General features: G+C 40.1%; 1 protein-coding gene across 2 annotated transcripts in view; it reads right to left on the bottom strand.

The window, feature by feature from the left end:
- The window catches only part of mtx3 (metaxin 3), a 35,887-nt gene extending 19,394 nt beyond the window's left edge, over nucleotides 1-16,493 (bottom strand). Inside the window, exons 1-5 of one of the 2 annotated variants that reach the window (XM_043706718.1) lie at nucleotides 16,282-16,493; nucleotides 12,516-12,585; nucleotides 8,980-9,056; nucleotides 7,728-7,820; nucleotides 4,765-4,947 (exon numbers count right to left, since the gene is read on the bottom strand). In XM_043706718.1, the coding sequence (XP_043562653.1) occupies nucleotides 4,765-4,947; nucleotides 7,728-7,820; nucleotides 8,980-9,056; nucleotides 12,516-12,585; nucleotides 16,282-16,362 (504 nt within the window). In that variant the 5' untranslated portion in view covers nucleotides 16,363-16,493. The remainder of the gene's footprint in view (nucleotides 1-4,764; nucleotides 4,948-7,727; nucleotides 7,821-8,979; nucleotides 9,057-12,515; nucleotides 12,586-16,281) is intronic. The other variant, XM_043706726.1, reaches the window with a different exon arrangement.
- Nucleotides 16,494-21,752: the final 5,259 nt, after the last annotated feature.

Here is a 21,752-nt window from a genome sequence, read left to right as displayed (position 1 = left end):
GGAATAATAGGCTTTACAAAATACAGGGAAAGACTGCACAGGGATATAGAATAGTAGATGAACAGGAGGAGGCAGGAAAACAGAGAGATACAATCATTCTATAGCAGCTATGTGAATGTACTGAGTGTGGTAAATAAAATTCATGAGTCATTGCTGCAGATTTCCAGATAAAAGTATGTGGTTATGGCTCTAACAGAGATTTGATTCAGAGAAACCACGAGGCATTCAATATTCCTGAAGGTGGGGTGTTCAGGAACATTGGAAGGGAATGGAAAGAAAGATGCTCAGCAGTGTTGGTTAGGGAGGACATTACAATCCTGAGAAAGGCTATGTCCCAGTGGATTCAATGTGACCAGGTCCTCTACCTCCACCCTGCCTGACCCCAGGCTGAGAAGAGCCAACTTTGCAGAAACCTTGTTGAGGGCACTTTGGAGACACAGACGGATTTTAGGTGACTCTCAGCTTCCACAGAAACATCTGCACTTTGACCGAACAGTTTGTTGCGAGCATTTGTGTGTATGTCAGTCTGAAATCATCGTTGCGTCATCCAGCATCATTTCCATGGCCACAAAAAGGCTCGGGGGAATGGAGCACAGTGCTTAAAGCCACCTGGAAACCATGGGGGCAGCACGGTGGCTCAATGGTTTGCACTGCTGCCTCACAGCACCAGGGACCCAGGTTCGATTCCAGCCTCAGGCAACTGTGTGTGTAGAGTTTGCACATTCTCCCCATGTATACATGGGTTTCTTCTGGGTGCTCCAGTTTCCTCCCACAGTCTAAAGATCGCATAGCAGATAAATAGGGTGGTGAAGGTGATTAGCATGCTATTCTCAGTCAGGGCATTGTGTACAGAGTTGGGACGTTATTTTGCAGCTTTACAAGACACTGGTGAGGCCATATTTGGAACACTGCATACAATTCTGGTCACCCTGCTATAGAAAGGATGATGTTAAATTGAAAAGGGTGTAGAAAAGATTTACACATATATTAGTGAAAATGGAGGGTTTAAGTTATGAGAGGCTGGAAAGGCTCGGGACTCTTTTTTTTTTCCCTGGATCTTTGGAGGTTGAGGGGTGACCTTATAGAGGTTTATAAAATTATGACGGGCACAGATAAGGTGAATAGCAAAGACCTTTTCCCTCGGGGAGTTCAAAACTAGAGGGCATTGGTTTAAGGTGAGCAGGGAAAGATTTAAAGGGGACCTGAGGGGCAACCTTTCCACACAGAGGGTAATGTGTGTATATGTAATGAGCTGCCAAAGGAAGTGGTAGAGGTGGATGCAATTACAACATTTAAAAGACATTTGGATATGTACATGGAGAGCAAATGTTTCGAGAGATATGGGCCAAATGCAGGCAAATGGGACTGGTTTAGTTTGGGAAACATAGTCGACATAGACGAGTTGGACTGAAGGATCTGTTTCATTGCTGTATGATCCTATGACTATGACCCTGTGACCTATGCTGTGCCACTGTCTACATGACGCTGCACGTTCCAATGGGTGTTAGCATTGTAAGGTCACCACTGCATGGGACTATCACACAGGAGGTCACGTGTCAGGCATCACCACCTGATGTCTTCTGTGCACTCAACATCTGTGACTTAATTGCAGCCACCAGTATAGCATGACAAGCACCATAGTGGTACTACCTCACACACATCTGCCACAGTTCACACATAAGAAACAAAAAGGAGTTACTATACTCAATAGCTCAAGTCACTGACCTTTCATCTCAACTAAGGGTAATGCACACATCTGATAGATTTAGACCATAGGCGCGTATGGGGAAAAGACACAAAATATAGCATTCCGAGTTCAACTCCTTTTGAGTTCAGGCGCATTAGCTGCCCTGCTCAGGTTTGCTGATCATCATCAGGAGCTTAAACCCATAAGATTGTAAGCACTAGCTCTGTTATGAAAAACACGGTTAACACTAGATGTTTGCACACACTGAGCTTGGGGTCAGTATACCCACCACCTACAGGCTTCATACTTATATATCCCTGAGGGAAACTAGTGAGCCAGATGGGTTTTCATAACAATGATCATAGTCTCCATACTGGTAACCACAAAAATAACTGTATAATTATATTTTTAATAATTATTTGAATTTAATATTCCATCTGCTGCTCTGGTGGGATTTGAACTGATGTTCCCAGAGCATTAGCCTAGGTCTCTGGATGACTAGGCCAGTGACATTATCACTAGGGCATCATCTTCCTTGAGTGCAAGGTAATTCATAGACAGGCTTACAATACACAGATACCAAGTAAGGAAAGGAAAGATTAAAAGAGATAACCAAACTAGACAACTCCAGACCATTATTCCAATCACTATAGAGACCATTAATGTTTAAAGAGAATTGGGAATACCCTCCTGTTCACAGAAATAAATTACGCCACATGTTCCCACATTGAATTAAAGTTTAAACAGCATGGAAAGTGGCTCTATAGCCCATCATGTCATCAATTGCCCATCTATTGTAATCTCCAGAACTTGATCTGTAGCCTTATGTACTATTTCAAGAATCATCTAAATAATTCTGAAGTATCTTGAGAGTCCAGGTCTCCACCACCTTTTCAGGCAGTCAGTAAGTGTCAGATACACACAATCCTCAGGGAGAAAAGAAGTTCCTCAATATCACTCTAACCCTCCTGCTCCTTATCTACATGTTTAAACAAAAACAAACTTCATAGCATGTATTTAAAGAAATTAAACAAATCAAGCACCACCAGCTATACTTTGTCAGGACTTAGAGTCAATGCCCAATTTGCCTTTTAGTTCGTACTTACCCACAAGCACACCACATTGTCCAGCCATGTGTACTTTCACAAACACGGACTTCATACCGAACATGAACTCCCGTTTGCATTCCAGGTGGTGAACTATAAAGTCAGTATTTTCTCTGCTTAAGTTGTAGACCTGGCTAACACCTATACTCACTCAGTTTTCAGTAAGCTGCAAACTATGCAAGACCAAAGCTGAAACCTCTCTGACCATGATATTCTTAGGTTTTCTAGAAACCTATAACTTGATTGTAAAAATGGCCTTCCTATCCCCTTCTCCATGGCAATGGTCAACACCTAAGTTCTGTCTTCAAGCAGAAATCCCAGAATGAAAAATCAGTAAAACTTGTGAATATACTGGTCAGACTCATCTTATATACTTCAAAAATGGAGCTCCAGAACATCCAGGATGTTCAGTTCCAAACATTATATTTTTAAATAGTTTACTCAATTGGGATGTTAATTATGCTTTCTCGTTAAGCAACATTAATAATTAGAATTAATGACTCTCTTTATAGACTTGCTGTTACCAGAAAGAAACTCCTATATTGACAGAGTGCCTTTAATTTCTTTGATCTGTGAACTAGAGATAATTCAAACTCTTATTGAAGTTTTATTTTAAATTTGTTCATGGGATGTAGTTGTTTATTGCTCATCTTTATTACCCTGAGTCAACCATATTGTTGTGGGTCTGGAGTCATGTGTATACCAGACCAGGTAAGGATGTCTGATTTCCTTCACTAAAATTCATCACCTAAGTGGTTTTTAATGACAATCAAAAGTGATCACATGGTTACCATTACACTGGATTTTAATTCTACTTTTTTTTAAATTGAATTCAAACTTTTACCATCTGTCATGGTGGGATTTGAACCAATATCCCCAGAACATTGGCCTGGAGTTCCAGATTACTAACACAGTGACATTTTCACTGTACCACTATTTCCTACTCCTGCCCCTACAAAAAGCTCAGAGAAGGATCACCAGTTGCTTAAGTTTTCTCACTTCCATACTTATTAAGATGACACAGACTCTCTCTTGAACTGTAATTTGAGTTTACTAGTCTCTCAACCAAGTGCTTCCATTTATCTACATTGAAATTCAACTCTTAAACTAAAAAGGTTATTTTCTTATAAAAGGGACCTAAGGGGCAACTTTTTCACGCAGAGGGTAGTACGTGTATGGAATGAGCTGCCAGAGCAAGTGGTGGAAGCTGGTACAATTGCAATATTTAGAAGGCATTTGGATGGGTATATGAATAGGAAGGGTTTGGAGGGATATGGGCTGGATGCTGGCAGGTGTTTTAGATTAGATTTAGATAGATTACTTACAGTGTGGAAACAGGCCCTTCAGCCCAACAAGTCCACACTGACTCGCCGAAGCGCAACCCACCCAGACCCATTCCCCTACATTTATGCCTTCACCTAACACTACAGGCAATTTAGCATGGCCAATTCACCTAACCTGCACATTTTTGGACTGTGGGAGGAAACTGGAGCATTTGGAGGAAACCCACTCAGACACGGGGAGAATGTGCAAACTCCACACAGAGTGTCGCCTGAGGCAGGAATTGAACCCAGGTGGGATTAGATTGATTTGGAATATCTGGTTGGCATGGACGGGTTGGACCAAAGGGTATGTTTCCATGCTGTATATCGCTATGACTGTACAACACGTATAATGAAGTAGTCAGATATGCGCACCTCAATGTCTTAATTAGAATGCAAGCTATATCCCACTTAGAGAGAACTGCTGCTGGTTCTGTATGCTTTGGATTGTTTGAATTCATTAGGTTGTGATGAAAAATTACAAAGGAAGGTGGTACATCTATGGACTTGAATAAGAAATGAAATATAAATGCATTGATTCATGTAATTTTAGTTTGTTAAAATGTAATTATTTTGTATTGTTTGCCTTTCTAAAGAAAAATGATATGAAATTACCTAATAATGAGCAGTGATTAGATTGTCCTCTTACCTGTCCTTCCACTTCCTTGAGGTTATACAAAGGTGGTTCTCCTTTGGTTAGGACTATCTGATTCATTGCAGATCTTGCCATCTGCCCTGGTAAGTAGAAGTTCAATGGAAAGGGGATTCTTGAAGCAAACCACGGTCGGGTCAGATTGCAGTAATTTTCAATATCCACCCAAAAAGTATGCAGCTGTATAGAAATGGTATAAAACTCAATTTATCTGTGATTACATGCATTGAACAGTGAAGTCAAATGTGTCTGATGAGCTGGCTCCCTTAGAATATCCTGAATTGCACAGTGAATCACTTCTCCATTGAAATTATTAAAACTTAATCAAGTTATCTCAGAATTAAATCACAATGAAGTATTAAAGGATTCATTGATCTGTTTAATCTTGCCTTGTTCATTATGTAAAGAAAATGTTTCCTATTAAAAATAAGTGTCCATTTTAAAATACTTCAGATCTAATACACATACCTTTCAGGTCCACTAGCTTCTCACACTCCTAAGTGTTCTAAACATCTGACTTTATCAAATGTTAATTTATAATAGAATTCACAATGCAATTGTCTGAACATAACAAGATTAGAGTGGTGCTGAAAAAGCATAGCAGGTCAGGCAGCATCCGAGGAGCAGAAAAATCGACGTTTAGGGCAAAAGCCCTTCATCAGGGCTTTCCAGCACCACTCTAACCTTGACTCTGATCTCCAGCATCTGCAGTCCTCACTTTCGCCCTGACACATAACAAGTCCCGGTATATGGTTTAGTGATGGGCAATAATGTTAGCCGAGCCAGTGACACCCACATTCCCTGAACAGATTATACACTATCTGGGTCTCTTTAACATGTGCATTTCTTCAATTTCTCTGACTGGTGACAAAACTGGAGAAAATGGATGGGGTTAGGTTTGGTTCAACTCATTAAGCTGCTTTGATCCACAGCAGAAGGAAAGGATGGCACACCTTTCCTTCATTTTTCAGCTCTGATCTCCAGCATCTGCAGTCCTCACTTTCTCCTATACAGAAACACTGCACTGCTGCACTTCAGTGAATCATCCTACTTGTTGTTAAAGGACTTACTCCATTGGATTTTAATTTTTTTAAAAGTCTCTTCAGGCTCTTTCTTGCCTGTTATAAAAAGCTAAAAGTCTTTTTAAATGTGTTTCTCTTATAGCCCTCACTTTACAGAGATCAAAAGGTTTTCCAAAGCAAAAGGGTGAGAGATGTTTTTTGATTATTTGGACAAGCCAAGGAAATATTTGTCTCTGGGAAAACTACTGGTTTTTTAGCACATTTATTACCTTCGGTGTTGTGCCATTTTAGAAACACATATTTATGAACACACATCTCTTTTACATGTGCAGCATTAGAAGTAACATGTGCAGCATTATTCAAATTATTACTGTGGGAAAATGTGGTCAAACAAATCCTGACAACACGGTTAAATGGCAGATTATCACAAGATTGGACAAAGGAGGAGCCCCAGCCAAAGTTGCAGGTTTATTCAGGAGTTTCATTAGAATGATAAGAAATATGAGCAGGAGGAGGACATTCATTCCTTTATGGCGGAAGTGGATACTGCAGATGCTGAAGATCAGAGTCATTCCTGATAAAGGGCTTTTGCCCGAAACGTTGATTTTGCTGCTCCTCAAATGCTGCTTGATCTGCTGTGCTTTTCCAGCACCACTTTAATCTTGATTCGTTCCTTTAAACCTGCTTTGCTATTCTATAAGATCATCGCTGATCTGCCCCAGCTTCAACTCTTCTTCAGTACTTGCTCCTGATAGCTCTCAACTCCCTGACATTTCAAAGATCTACCCACCTCTTCTTTCAAATGATCAAACCTCCACATATGGGAAAGGCAATGGCCTGGCGCTGTTATTGCTAGAGTATTAATCCAAGCATCTGCTAATGTTCTGGGGTCCCTAGCTTGAATCCCACCACAATAGATGAAAAAGTTTTTTGTCATGGTGGCACAGTGGTTTGCACTGCTGCCTCACAGCACCAGGGACCCAGGTTCGATTCCATGATCGGGTGTCTGCACAGCTCTCCATCTGGTGCTCCAGTTTCCTCTCACAGTCCAAAGCTGTGCAGTTAGGTGGATTGGCCATTGGAAATGCAGGATTACCAGGGTAGGGTGGGTGAGATGCTCTTTGAAGGGTTGGTGTAGATTCGATGGGGCAAATGGCCTGCTTCCACACTATCGGGAATCTATGAAGCTATGTCTCTGAGGTAAGACACTTCCAGACATTTACTACCCTCACAGAAGAAATTTCTTCCCATCTCAGTTTTAAATGAATGTCCCCCTATTCAGCAATATACCACAGTTTCAGATTCTTCCACTGGTGGGAATATCTCCTACAGCCCCCTCAAAATCTTTGATGCTTCATTTTTTTAAACCCAAATGTTCAACCAGTCTTGATCAGTCAACACCTTCATCACAGAAATCTCTGAGAAGTGAATCGCTTTTGAACCGCCTGCAATGTCACTATAGCCTTTTTTCAAAAATGGGGACCAGAATTATACACAGTAGATCAGCTGCGGCCTCACCAATGCCCTGTGCAGTTGTAGTATTTTTAAATTTCAACCCCTAGCAATAAAGGCCAAAATTTGATCTGCCCTCCTAATTAATTGCTGCATCTACATGCTAATTTTTTCTGGGTCATGCACAAGAACACACAGATCCCTCTTTGCTGCACTTACTGGGAATTTCTATGCATTAAAAATTAGTCTGCCTTTTAATTCTTTCTGCTACTTTCCTGCATTAAACTCCATCTACCATGTTTTTACCCACTCAATCTATCCATACCTCTTTGCAGAATCTTTAAAAGTTCACTTTCAGATTGGAGAAATAAAAGTTAAAATTATAAATAGAATTCAAAAATAAAGAATAATAATTTTAAAGAGATATAAATGTTAATCATGCAATTGAAGAAAGCCAGTAGAGGATAAGATGTTTGAATTATTTACCAATGCAGGACGCAACTTCTCTTCTATCAGTGCAATAAATGCCAGTGTATCAGCTCCCTCTTTAGCTGTTAATTCATAATCTGCATTATATTTCTGTTAAATTAAATAAATAAAACAATTATTGGACGAATAATGAGGTGTTAATTCTTGTTTATTGTAATTTACAGCAGGACAAACACAATGCTGCTTGTACTCAACAGGTTTAACAGCCATCATGTTGTTTGATAAATTTCACAACTAAAATATCTAGCACTGCAATATTCTCACTAATACTTCACACCTATCATTATTATAACTTGATGAATTTCTTAATTACCAATATCTAGAGTATATGCTTATAAATCAGAAAATAAATTCAGAAATCACAATTTGCTCCTAGATTTTGCTCTGTTAAGAACTTGAATTAAACAGAAGCCTCAATATGTGTGGCTCTATGCCCCCAATTCTGCTCCACACCCCAGTATTTCTTAATTCCCTTCTTCCTCACACATGCATAAAAATCTACCCTTAAAACTGCCAAATCTGCTTCAACATTCCATGTGACAAAGTCTGCACTCTCACATTCTTGCATAATACAACTCCATATATTTTGTTTAATTTAATCCAGCCATGCCTCTCTTAGATTATGTCCCTTTCTTCTGATTCCACCAATACTGAAGACCACGTATCTACATCCACCATGTCAAACTCCTTCATAACTTTAAACCTCTATCAGGTCTCTTCTTTTCAAAGAGGTTAAAAAAGTCCCAATTTTTTTTCCTAATAATTATTTTCATAATTCTGATAACACACTTGTAAATCTTCACTTAACATTCTATTGTGCTTCAATATTCCCTCTCTAATATGTAACCATAACTGAGTACAGTATTCAAGTGCAATTTAATTAAACTTCGATATAAAGTTAACACTTTTCCAATTTTCTATCCTATTCCCCTAAAAATGCACATAAGTGAACTGCTCACACACTTTATTCACATCATCAACTTACAATGATAACTGATAACAAATTATGTAAATGTCCGCTTAGATCACTTTCCTATATTAGCCCAGTTTATCTAACTTCCAAGGAATAGGTGACCTTCTTATTCCTCCTCCCAAAACGAATCACCTTACATTTCTCCTGGTGAGTTTCAATTTTTACATGAGATTAACATGCCCCACACATCCCTTATGAGAGTAAAAGCCAACAAGCATCTTTTTAATGACTCTAAGTATTCATGTTCTTTTCATTAGCGAAGCACAATAAACATACCTGTTTTCTCAGGAAATTCAGAATATTTTCAGGTTGCACTACATTCATATTGTCAGAAATTAATACTGGAATGTCTCCTGCAAGAAGGAAAAATCACAACAGTAGAAACTAATTTTCACCATATATAACATTCATACTGCATTGTTCCTCAAAATTCCAACTGCTTCCCAAAAAATAATATGGATATGGTGCAGGGCTATAGGAACAAATTGGTATTGCCAAAATAGCCACAGAATTTCCAACAACTCAGCTCTGCTCTCTAGTTACATAATTATAAACTTATAGGAAGGGGAGATGTGGAGCTCTTGTCTTTGGGGGGGGTGACAGAGATAAACAATTGATATTTTGAAGAAGACTGGGGAAATTAAGCTTGTTCTATTTTGAGAAGGAAGATTAGCAATTCAAGTTTTGCAAATTATTTTTCTTCCAAATTTCCCTCCTACTTTTCCTGAAGCTCCACTTCCCTTGATGGACACCAATTGCCCTCTGCAATTGGTGGATTCTTTTCGTCTATCTTTACAGTGAATGTTGGGAGATTATTAGACCAAAGTGGGAAGAATAACTTACACATTAAGACCAATTGGAGTATAGTATATACTCTGGCTGATTTTTTTAAAAATTCACTCATAGTACGTGGGCTTCACTGGCAAGGCTAGCATTTATTGCCTGTCTCTAGGTGCCCTAGAGAGGTGATGGTGAGATGCAGTCCATGTACTATCAGTAGATCCACAATGCCATTAGGAAGAGAACTCCAGGATTTTGACAAAATGATACTGAAGGAATATATTTCTAAGTCTAGTTGTGGAGGAATCTGTAGATGGCCTATATATCTAATGACTTGGTATTTGAGATTGAAGTGGATGTGAATTTGGAAGAAGTTGTCTAAGTAGCTTTGGTGAATTTCTACAGAGCATCTTGTAGATGGAACACACTGCTGCAACTGAGTGTTGGTGGTGGAGGGAGTGGATGCTTGTGAAGGTAGTGCAAATTAAGCTGGCTGCTTTGTCCTGGACAGTTTCAAGCAACTTGAGTGTTGTTAGAGCTGCACCCAACCAGGCACATGGGGAGTAACCCATCACACTCCTGACTTATACCTTCTGGATGGTGAACAGATTTTAACAAGTCAAGAATTGAATTATTGCTGTAGCATTTCTTGCCTCTAACTTGATCTCATAGCCACTGGATTGAAATGTCTAGTCTAATTCAGGTTCTGGTCAAAGGTAACACCCCCAGCATGATGATCGCAGGGGATTCAGGGATAGGATTGCCATTGAATGTCAAGGGGCAATAGTTAGATTTCCCCTTATTGGAGATGGTCGTTGTCTGGCTTTTCTATGGCAGAAATGTTACTGTACTTTCATATAAATAGGGATCAAATCTGACATTTTCATAGTATTTGGCTTCTCTGCTGACTAGATTAGATTCCCTACAGTATGGAAACAGGCCCTTCAGCCCAACAAGTCCACTAACGCTCTGAAGAATAACCCACCCAGACCCATTCTCCTACCCTATATTTACCCCTGACTAATGCACTAACACTGTGGGCAATTTAGCATGGCCAATTCACCTAACCTGCAAATCTTTGGTTTGTTGGAGGAAACCAGAGCACCCAGAGGAAACCCACACAGACATGGGGAGAATGTGCAAACTTCACACAGACACTCATCCGAGACAGGAATCAAACCCGGGTCCCTGGCGCTGTGAGGCTGCAGTGCTAACCACTGAGCCACTGTGTCAACCGACTTTTTCAATTTTTTTAAAGGTAATTATTATAGCTGCTCCTTGCAATTTGCTCAAAATGTTGCTTAAGGTCTCAAACACAAGATGAAAGCTAGAAAGAAGTCAAGCCACGTGTACCTTTTGCAGCCAAAGGTCAACAAACTCATCAAATAAATTACCAAGGAAGTAATTGAAACAAATTATTTGAATGGACTCCAGAGATAATTGAAACAGTTTTTTTGGAATGAAGAGGAAATGAGAAATTTAGTTACAAACCAAGAATCTAACTGGACTCATTGGACTACTCTACATTTTTAAATAAAATTGTTTTACCCTGGAGTGTCAGAGTCTGAGTGATGACCTTGTAGAGGTTTATAAAATCATGAAGGGCATGGATAGGATAAATAGCCAAAAACTTTTTCCTGGGGGTGGGGGTGGGGGTGGGGGTGATGACCAAAACTAGAGGACATAGGTTTAAGGTGAGAGGGGAAAGATTTAAAAATGACAGTGAGGAGTAACTTTTTCAAGCAGAGGTTGCTGGATGTATGAAAGCTGCCAGAGAAAGTGGTGGACGTGGGTACAAAACAAAATTTAAAAGGCATCTGGATGGGTATATGAATAGGAAAGGTTTAGAGGGAAATGGGTCAAATGCTGGCAATGGGACTAGGCCATGTTGCAATGTTTGGTCTGTGCAGACAAGTTGCACCGAAAGGTCTAATTCCATGTTGTATGACTCTATGACTAACTAACTACTGAACCTATATAGGGACTATCCAATCTTCGTCACCCATAAACAATCATACCCAAATAAATCACTTCATATAAAATAGGGGAAAGCCATTCCTCAATCACATACATACTTAAACACATGACACACTTGGTAAGTCACAGATAAAGGAGAATTTTGAGACAGAAGTATGAGGAACATTGCTATGAAGATGAAGAATACTGGTTTGAAACTGTACCTTCATTTTACTTCATTTTTGGATTTCTACCTTCCTCTTCAACTCATATAAAGCTCCAGTCATGGAGAGGGCCATACAATTCACAGTTTCCCCATTTAAGTTCAGTGTTTTAGGCTCCTCAGGGAGCTGATTTGGAACCACAGGAGCCCTTATGGACAGCTCTTGATCTTCTTTTGGAGGAAGGTTTATATGGAAGACCAATTTGTGATTCCCATTGTCGACCTCACTGGGTGATCTACATGTTTAATTCTGGTTATTCTTATTAGGATTGTTTGATAATACAATGGCAATCAGCAATTTTCTGTTTGTTTTCATACATCTGACCTCTAAAATAAATAAAATCTTGGATTCTTCTTTAAATTTTCTTAGAAACTGTAAAAAATAATCTTCTCAACTGTGAAAGGTTTCTGCAAATTAAAGTATAATTTATCCAAAAATGTTGTCATCATCAAAAGGAGGCCCCAGTTTACTGTAAATAACAAAGAAACGTATTTTCTTTTTGGTAGCCATGTAGTGCATAATTTGAAAGGAATTTCACTACTACATTGTCAGACTTCTTCAGCACATTTGTACAATACACTATGGGGAAATTGCACATATAAATCTTTCTTGTAATGTCCTAAATGAATTACTTCACATTGCTACTATAATTACTTCATCCTAATGAAACAAAACCCAAAATAATCATGTTTTTAGGTTTGCAAGGATAGAATATACATTGCATTTTACAGTTCAAAATTTCAGGACATAATAAAACAAATTCACAGGGTTACTGGCACGCATTACTGGGACACTAGTGATTATATTGGCATTGCATTTAACATTGCAATTCAAATACATTAAAATTTGTACCTGTAGGTGTTTTCCATGGATTATTAATAAAGTGCACTTTCAGAGGAGCCCGTGAAAATTTGGCATATGCCTGCAATGGAAAAATAAAGAGCACATTATTTGCAAGAAAGTGTAATTTTCATTTTTCTTTAAAACAGAGTCCAGGGGTTGAATTTTCCATTAAGTCAAGTAAGAAACATTGTATAAAAATCTTTGCTTGTGCTGCCAGTTTCATTGGACTCACTCAACATTGCCAGTGCATTAGATAAAGCATAAAGCTATTTCTATTCTGCGCCAGTTTTAATCTTTAGATAATTCACTTTGGATTGCTGTCACACACTGAACCTTTACCTGGCCTGAGTAAATAAACCTGCTAGATTACAGCAATGTTTGCATCAATGTGAGTATTAAATGTTACTGCTCCGGGAAGCGATAAAGGAGGTTGCTAAGCCACTGGTGAGGATATTTACCTCCTCACTCTCCACGGGAGTCGTACCAGAGGAGTGGGAGGAGGTGAATGTTGTTCCTCTTTTCAAGAAGGGTAATAGGGAAATCCCTGGCAATTACAGACCAGTCAGTCTTACGTCTGTGATCAGCAAAATTTTGGAAAGAATTCTGAGGGATAAGATTTGTGACTATTTGGCAAAGCATAGTGTGATTAAAGGCAGTCAGCATGGCTTTGTGAGGGGCAGGTAATGCCTCACAAATCTTATTGAGTTCTTTGAGGAGGTGTGAAGACAAGTCAACGAAGGTCGAGCAGTGGTGTGGTGTATATGGACTTCAGCAAGGCATTTGATAAGGTTCCCCATGGTAGGCTCATTCATAAAGTCAGGAAGTATGGGATACAGGAAGATTTAGCTATCTGTATTCAGAATTGGCTGGCTGACAGAAGGCAGAGAGTAGTTGTAGATGGAAAGTATTCTGCCTGGAGGTCAGTGCTGAGCGGGGTCTCGCAGGGCTCTGTTCTCGGGCCTCTGCTCTTTGTAGTTTTTATAAATGACTTGGATAAAGCGGCTGAGGGGTGGGTTAGTAAATTTGCAGATAACACAAATTGGAGGTGTCGTCGATAGTATCGAGGGCTACTGCAGGCTGCAGCGCGGCATAGACAGGATGCAGAGCTGGGCTGAGAAATAGCAGATTGAGTTCAGCCTGGATAAATGCGAAGTGATACATTTTGGAAAGTTGAACTCGAACGCTGAATATAGGATTAAAGACATAATTCTTGGCAGTGTGGAGGAATAGAGGAATCTGGGTGTGCAAGTATATAGATCCCTCAAAGTTGCCACCCAAGTGGATAGGGTTGTTAAGAAAGCAAACGGTCTTTTGGCTTTCATTAACAGGGGGATCAAGTTTAAGAGCCGTGAGGTTTTGCTCCAGCTCTACAAGTCCCTGGTGAAACCACACTTGGAATATTGATTCCAGTTCTGGTCGCCCTACTATAGGAAAGATACAGAGGCTTTGGAGAGGGTGCAAAGAAGGTTTACCAGGATGCTGCCTGGACTGGAGGGCTTGCCTTATGAAGAAAGGTTGAATAAGTTCGGACTTTCCTCTCTGGAGAGAAGGAGGAAGAGAGGAGACCTGATCGAGGTATACAAAATAATGAATGGAATAGATAGAGTCAATAGTCAAAGACTTTTCCCCAGGGCAGGATTGACTGGTACGAGGAGTCATAGTTTGAAGATATTAGGAGGAAGGTATAAAGGAGATATCAGAGGCAGATTCTTTATGCACAGAATTGTGAATGCATGGAATGCGTTACCAGCGGTGGTGGTGGAAGCAGTGTCATTGGGGACATTTAAGCGATTGCTGGACATGCACATGGATAACAGTGAATTGAGGGGTGCGTAGGTTAAGTTACTATATTTTACATTAGAATTAAACCTTGGCACAACATTGTCGGCCAAAGGGCCTGTTCTGTGCTGTACTTTTCTACGCTGGGGAGAACTGTATGTGTGACACACTGAAACAACATGATTCGTCTGGTTATCTTTATTAAAATAAACTTTTTACCTATAAAATAGGTTTCTGCAAATTAAAGTATAATTTATCCAAAAATGTTGTCATCATCAAAACAAGGCCCCAGTTTACTGAAAATAACAAAGAAATGTATTTTCTTTTTGGTAGCCATTTAATCAGCATGTAATATAAAGCAGTACATTCAGCAATAAAAAGAAATCCCAAGGTACAACAGTGAAGCATTAAGCTGATACCAAGGTACATGAAGAAATATTAAGTCGAGTGACCAAAAGGTAGTTTTAGGGTGGAGAATCCGGTGAAGATTAGAGAAGTGCTTAAGGTCGCTGCAGAGAAGTCATGGCTATCAATGCTGCAGCAAAGAACACTGGGATGCACAACAGGCCAGATGTGGAGAAGAGCAGAGATTTCAGTAGGTCATAAGCATTGGAGTGTTACATTGACAGAGAAGGATGAAGTCATGCTGAGATTGGAAAACGAAGTCAAGACATTCCCAGACCGAAAGCCAACAGATGTCAGCAAGGACAGGGGTGATGGATATGGTGAGGATACAGGAAGCAGAGTGTAACATGCAGCAAAATAAAATTGGATTTCTACATTTCAGAGCAGATATTACGATATCTCCGCTTAAAATATGTGCTTAGATGACATGGCCATATGTGTGATGGCTGCTTTAACACTGAATGAATTAAACCATCCACATAGATAGAATTATACCCGCTGCAGCTCATTTTAGGGCAGTAACCAATCTTGATGTTAAATTATAGGGAAAGTGATCTTGAGCTTTGTAGGCATAGCTTAACTTCTTGTCACCTGGCTGTTTTATAGATATGCCACTTACATGGCTACCAAAAGAAAATACATTTGTCTTTTTTAGTAAAATGGGACCTTGTTCTGATGACGAAAATACTTTTGGATGAATTATAATGTAATTTGTAGAAACCTATTTTTGGTACTAGGCAAAAGTACATTTTTTAAAAGACAATCGGAATAACGATTATGCGGCCTGTTTAAATACTACTGGATGGAATTTTATCATCAAGACGTTCCCACCAATGCAGATCAGAAAGCAGAGGGCAAAGGATAAATAGAACTTAGCGTGAGATAGAACAACACAGCATAGTTTGGGATGGTCTCAATTTTATAGAAGATGGAAAATTCCTGAATATGTATTTCCGACTTGTAATGCACTACATTCAGTCTGTGCTAGCTACAAAGTTCCAAACTTGCTTTATTCTCTGGCATCATTAAGAAAAAAAAGAGACAATGCAGAGTTTATATTCCTGCCGAACCCGCTCATTTTGGATTCAACCTACAGCCTTTAGTACTATAATCACGTCTCAATTCTTGTAGTTTTCATACAAATCATTAGTAAAGAACTTCTTTATTGCTGGGCAGACTTGACTCACAAAGAACTCTACAGCACAGCAAATGGTAACTTCCCAAACTCCAAAATGCTTTTAACACATCAGCTCCTGGTTAGTTTTCATTAATTGAGTCCAGAATGCAAATACTACATCAATTCCCACCCCCTTGCTGCTGGCTGGAGACCGCCTGACCTTGAGCGTCAGGTTTTGCGGCCCTGTCTGCAGAAAATAACACAAACAGAGGAAACTTCACGGGGGCGACGTTGTATTATTTCACTTTTTTAAAAAAAACATTCTGTGAAAGGTTACGTTTCTTTTTTTTTGTTCTACCAGGAAGGATTTGGAACACGCACGCTACGCATTTTAAATACAAAAACAAAACCCCTTGTGCGTCAATTGACCGCCCATTAGGAAAAGCGTTCGCTGGTTGTTAGTTTTTGCTTTACCAAGATGATGAGCGAGTCGGTGTGGACGGAGGGCAGACCCCAGTCTCCTGGCCAGCACATCAGCTGGATGGGTGACGCCATGTCCCCGCTGTCTTTGAGCCGGAACCAGTCGCTCAGTCTGATACAGCGCTGCAGCTCCGCTAATGCAGGGAGCCCAGCGTTACAGGATCGCACAGCACAGCACAGCGCAGCGCTGTATGTGTCAGCCCAGACACACACCCAGCCCAGCTTCTACATAAACTAGACAAGCGAGCAGACCAGCTCCCCATTCACTCTCCCATTGCCCAAATCCACCTTCCCCACCAAAAAAAAGTGATATCCATGTACAATAATAACACAAACATTGCACGTGGACAAAAGTCGGGAAATAGTCACAGAGTTGGAAACAGACTGACGCTGACTAGATATCCTAAATTAGTCTAGTCCCATTATATCCCTCTAAACCCTTCCAATCCACATACCCACACTAGTGGCTTTTAAATATTGTAATCGTACTAGCCTCCACCACTTCCTCTGGCAGCTAATTCCATACACATACCACCCTCTTTGTGACAAAGTTGCCCCAAAGTTCCTGTTAAATCTTGCCCCTCTCACCTCAAACCTACGTCCTCTAGCTTTGGACTCCACTATCCTGGGGAAAATGTACTATTCACCCTATCCATATCCCTTCTAATTTTATTAACTTCTATGAGGTCACCCCTTGGCCTCTGACACTCCAGGGCAAATAGCCCCAGCCTATTCAGTTCAAACCCTCCAGTCCTGGTAACAGCCTTGTAAATCTTTTCTGAACCCTGTCAAGTTTAACAACATCCTTCCTATAGCAGTTGCACACAGTATTCCAAAAGTGGCCTTACCAATGTCAATGTTTTTGAAAACTACTTTATTGCTAAATAAACTACTTTCACTGACAGAAGAAGAAAAAGTGCTGCAAAAACTCAATAGTTCTGGGAGTATCTGTCCAGAGAGAAACAGAGTTAACATCTGAAGACTTGAGACGTCAACTCTATTTTACTCTCTACAGATGCTGCCAGACTTGCTGAGTTTCTTCAGCAATTTCTGTTTTTGTTTCAGATCCCCAACATCCACAGCTCTTTGTTTGATTTACTTTTTTCAATGTCTTGTTTCAAACCAAAAAAAAAGGCCAATTAAAATCAAATCATGCTTAGGAGGGAACCGTCTTTTGACAATTGTCCCTTGAAAATAGATCTTGCATTTACCTCTCACTTCTTTACAGCCAATGAAGTGCTTTTGAAATGGCCTGTAGGGAGTGCAGTAGGTCCCCACAAAGGGCAAAATGAAAATAACCAGATAATTTCTTTTTGTAATGTTGATTGAGGGAAAAGTATTGGGCAGAACACCAAGGCTAACTCCCCCACCCTTGTCCAAAATAGTACCATGAGGGATTTCTTGCCTATCTGAAAGGGGAGATGGCTTCAGTTTCTTTCAAAGGTAGCACCTCCAACAATGCATTACAGGAGTGTCAGCCTGGATTTTCATGTGAAACATAAACCCATATCAGGTACCCACAGAGAAGGGAGGAAGAATCTGTTCCACTCTTCCCCCGCCCAACAACCCCCACCCCCACCCCCACTAAAGAGGCTATTTCACCTTAAAGCACCATTAAAAAGGCAGTGGCTGAAAGTGTACAGATCAGATCTATAGAAAAGAAGCAGCATGGCTTTGCAAGCTCTGATCTCTCTCTCATACATAGCTCTGCTGCTGGAAACAAAATGAAATTCTTTCCCAACAAGCAACATTACTCTTATTTACCTCTGAACAATCATACCGAAAGAAATAATGTTAAATGAAGAATAAAACTGCTCATCCTCATTGATTTCACTTACTGTTACCACTTCACACAATAACATCTAACTGAACAAATCTAACTGCTGTGTTTTTTTTTCAATTTTCCATTGCACAATGATGTTGCTGAAACATTGCATTCAAGCGTAATGATGTTATGGGGTGTATTGTTTGGGTAAATCGGATTTAAAGTTCGCATGCCATGCTCAATGGAATTACAGTCATGTTGGCACATAATGATGTTATCTGTGTACACATAGGGGGTGAATGGAGTCTGTGATTTTGGAGTCTGCACATGTACGGTGTGACCTCAGAGACAGGCATGCATGGTGCATTTGCATCGATGCATGTAAGGAAACCATCTTGTACTTGCAACAGTCATTCCATTAAGATAATGTCCAAAAACACAGTTTCCTGCTCTTCCTAAATCAATGCAAGTAAGCAGTAACCATCAGTTGGCAATTTTATTTTAGTTGCCAATCTGGGTGTGAATCACAAGTGAAATTATGAGTACAAAGTTTGGAAACATAAACATTTCTAAGAACAGGAAGAATTTATTAGTGTTTTTGATTGATCACAATCCCACATTCTCTTCATAACACACGTTTCCAAAACCACATCTAGTTCTCCTTTGAATTAATTTTTTCTACATGCCTTACTATTCAAACAATGTGTTTCTTCTTCACGCCTTGTGATTCATTATTACTTCAGCAATTCCATAATTGTTTACCTTATTATAATAATTAACAATGTGGAACCTTGACATAAAAATGTCCTGATACTCCACACATATGAACACATTTTATTGTGTCTATCACATCAGCAATGTTCAGTACTTAATCTTTCCATTTACATTTGGTTGCTTCTCTTTCCAATTATAAGAAATCTCTGGGACTCTGTTTCTGGTCTTCCCAATCTCTGTAAGCTGTTTCAGAAGAAAGTATTGCAGAACACGCTGCTTGGAACTAAAGAATATTGATATAGTTTAAATTCTCTGCTAATTGATGCTCTGAATAGTGCTGTGCTGTGGAAAGTAGCTTCAGTTTGTGCCCCTTTCTCCCCTGGGTTGATGTCTGAACATTAAACACTGAAATCTAACAGACAGCAAGAGGATCCAATTCCCTTACAGTAGGTGCAGTTCTGATCCTAGAACCAACCCCTGAAAAGTGTCAGGGAGAGATGAAGCAACAGAGCATATCCCTAAGTTGTTTCTATCCACTGGTTTCCTCATTTCCCCTCCCCCCACCTTACCCAGTTCCAACCTTCCAGCTCAGCACCATTCTCATGACCTGTCCTACCTGTCCATCTTCCTTCCCACCTATCCACTCCACCCTCCCCTCTGACCTATCACCATTACCCCACCTCTATCCACTTATTGCACTCTCAGCTACCTTCGCCCAAGCCCCACCCCCTCCCATTTATCTCTCCACCCTGGAGGCTCCTAGCCTCACTCCTGATGAAGGGCTTTTGCCCGAAACGTCTATTTTCCTGCTCTTCAGATGCTTCCTGACCTGCTGTCCTTTTCCAGCACCACACCCTCGACTCTAATCTCTGGCATCTGCAGTCCTCACTTTAGCCTAGAGGGGACTATGTGCTTAGATTGGTGTTTGGAAGCAAGGTCAGGGACCTGGAACAGAAGCAGCACTAGGATCCATGATTTCAGTCTCTGCTTTGTACACATGAGATGAGCAAACAACGGAGATCGCATGGAGGCTTGCGTGAAATATAATGCTATAAAATGAGAACTGATTAACAAACAGAAAACAGAGAATAGGAATAAATGGGTCATTCTCAGGAAGGCAAGGTATAACCATTAAAGGATCAATGCTTGGACCACGATTGTTCACAGCGATCAATGATGTAGATGTGAGATCCAAATAAAGTAATTCCAGATTTGCTCCTGTCACAAAACTGAATGGTAATGTAAGTTGTGAGGAAGATGTAAGGAGATTTCAAGGGGATAAAACAAGAACTGCAGATGCTGGAAATCTGAAACATAGCCAGAAGTTGCTGAAAAAACACAGCAGGTCTGGCAGCATCTGTGGAGAGAAAGCATTTTGGGTCCATTGACCCTCCTTCAGAACTGACGGTAGCGAGGAGAAGGGGTATATATGCTGAAGACAAGCATTGAGGCTACAAGTAATGAGTAAAGGAGTGAGCAACAGGTGGAAATGGAGCCCAGAGTAGGAGAAAGACAGTTAGCCAGAAAACATCCATCTCTGGCATGCTGCTGTGCTCTGGCGAGGCTCAAGTTAGAAAAACAGCATTTCATTTTCCACTTGGAAACCCTGAAGTCTTCAGCACTCAATACTAAGATCAACATCTTCCTCTATGTCCTTTACCCAACCCTGCACCCAGGCCCTGTCATTATATGGGCTGCTTTCAGCACAGCCAACACATTTTCACCTTCTTATGTTCCCCATTAGCAGAAGCTTCTTTCACCCTGGTTTAATATTATCCACGCTGGAAAAGGATTCCTGAAGAAGGGCTTATGCCCGAAACGTCGATTCTCCTGTTCCCTGGATGCTGCCTGACCTGCTGCGCTTTTCCAGCAACACATTTTCAGCTCTGATCTCCAGCATCTGCAGATCTCACTTTCTCCTTTAATATTATCCATCCATTTGTCTGTCTTTGTCTTTTGTTATAAATATATGGGTGTACTGTACCTTTAAGAGAGTTAAAAGCTAACAAAACTGCCTGGCACAGCACCAAGCGTTCTGAATAAGGTAACAATGTAACACTTGGTCGAAAACTATATTAACTGGTCACCTGAAAACAACAAACTAGATTTGAATTAGAGCTGGAAATGTGTTGCTGGAAAAGCGCAGCAGGTCAGGCAGCATCCAGGGAACAGGAGAATCGACGTTTTGGGCATAAGCCCTTCTTCAGGATTTGAATTAGGCCAATCAGTTTAAATTATACCCTGAAAACCAATTCCAATTAAGTTTGAATTTAGTATATTGACAATGTTAAAAGCCAATGACACAATCCGATGCTTTTGAGGTGTAAGATTGGGGAAATTGAACAGTTGGGGGGTGGGGAACGGCCAAGCTAATGACATCTGCAGACTGTCTGGAGAATAGCTCTCTTAAAGATACCTTTATCAATCCATGACCTGTGAAGCATAATCCCTAAGAAGAAGAAAAGAAAACACAGGAAGATCCAAATAGAAGATTTGACAGCTGGCTGGATTTGAAAACTTAAATTTTTGGTAAACCTTAATCGGGGGTTTTATTGGACTAGTATTGTACAAGGGGGAAGGAAAAAGATAGGTTAAAGGAAGGAGTTGTAAATAGTTAGTTAGTTATTCTCTGTTATATTTTAAGAATGAAGTTGTTAATTTTTACTTTAAATAGTTCTTGGCCTCTCAAATTTTCACAGATTACTGCACGGGGTAAATCTTTTCTGTGTCGCTGGTTTAAAGTAAACAGGGGGGTTTAACCCATGTTGTAACAGCCTGGAGGCTCATCTGGGATTTGAATTGGTTTAGACATATTTGAATAGATTGGGAGTACAAAAAGTCCCAGCAGGTTGAAACACTTACAGATTAGTGTCCGAGATCTTTAAATAAAATGTGGGTGAAACAATTTGTTTAATTTCAGTGACTTGTGGTTGATTTAAATTAAAAGTGAAAGAAACGACTCTTAAAATTGCTAAAGAAGTTCTGG

Source organism: Chiloscyllium plagiosum, chromosome 2 (genome assembly GCF_004010195.1).
Source record: "Chiloscyllium plagiosum isolate BGI_BamShark_2017 chromosome 2, ASM401019v2, whole genome shotgun sequence".
NCBI classification, from domain to species: domain Eukaryota; kingdom Metazoa; phylum Chordata; class Chondrichthyes; order Orectolobiformes; family Hemiscylliidae; genus Chiloscyllium; species Chiloscyllium plagiosum.
This window is presented reverse-complemented; position numbering and strand designations above follow the sequence as displayed.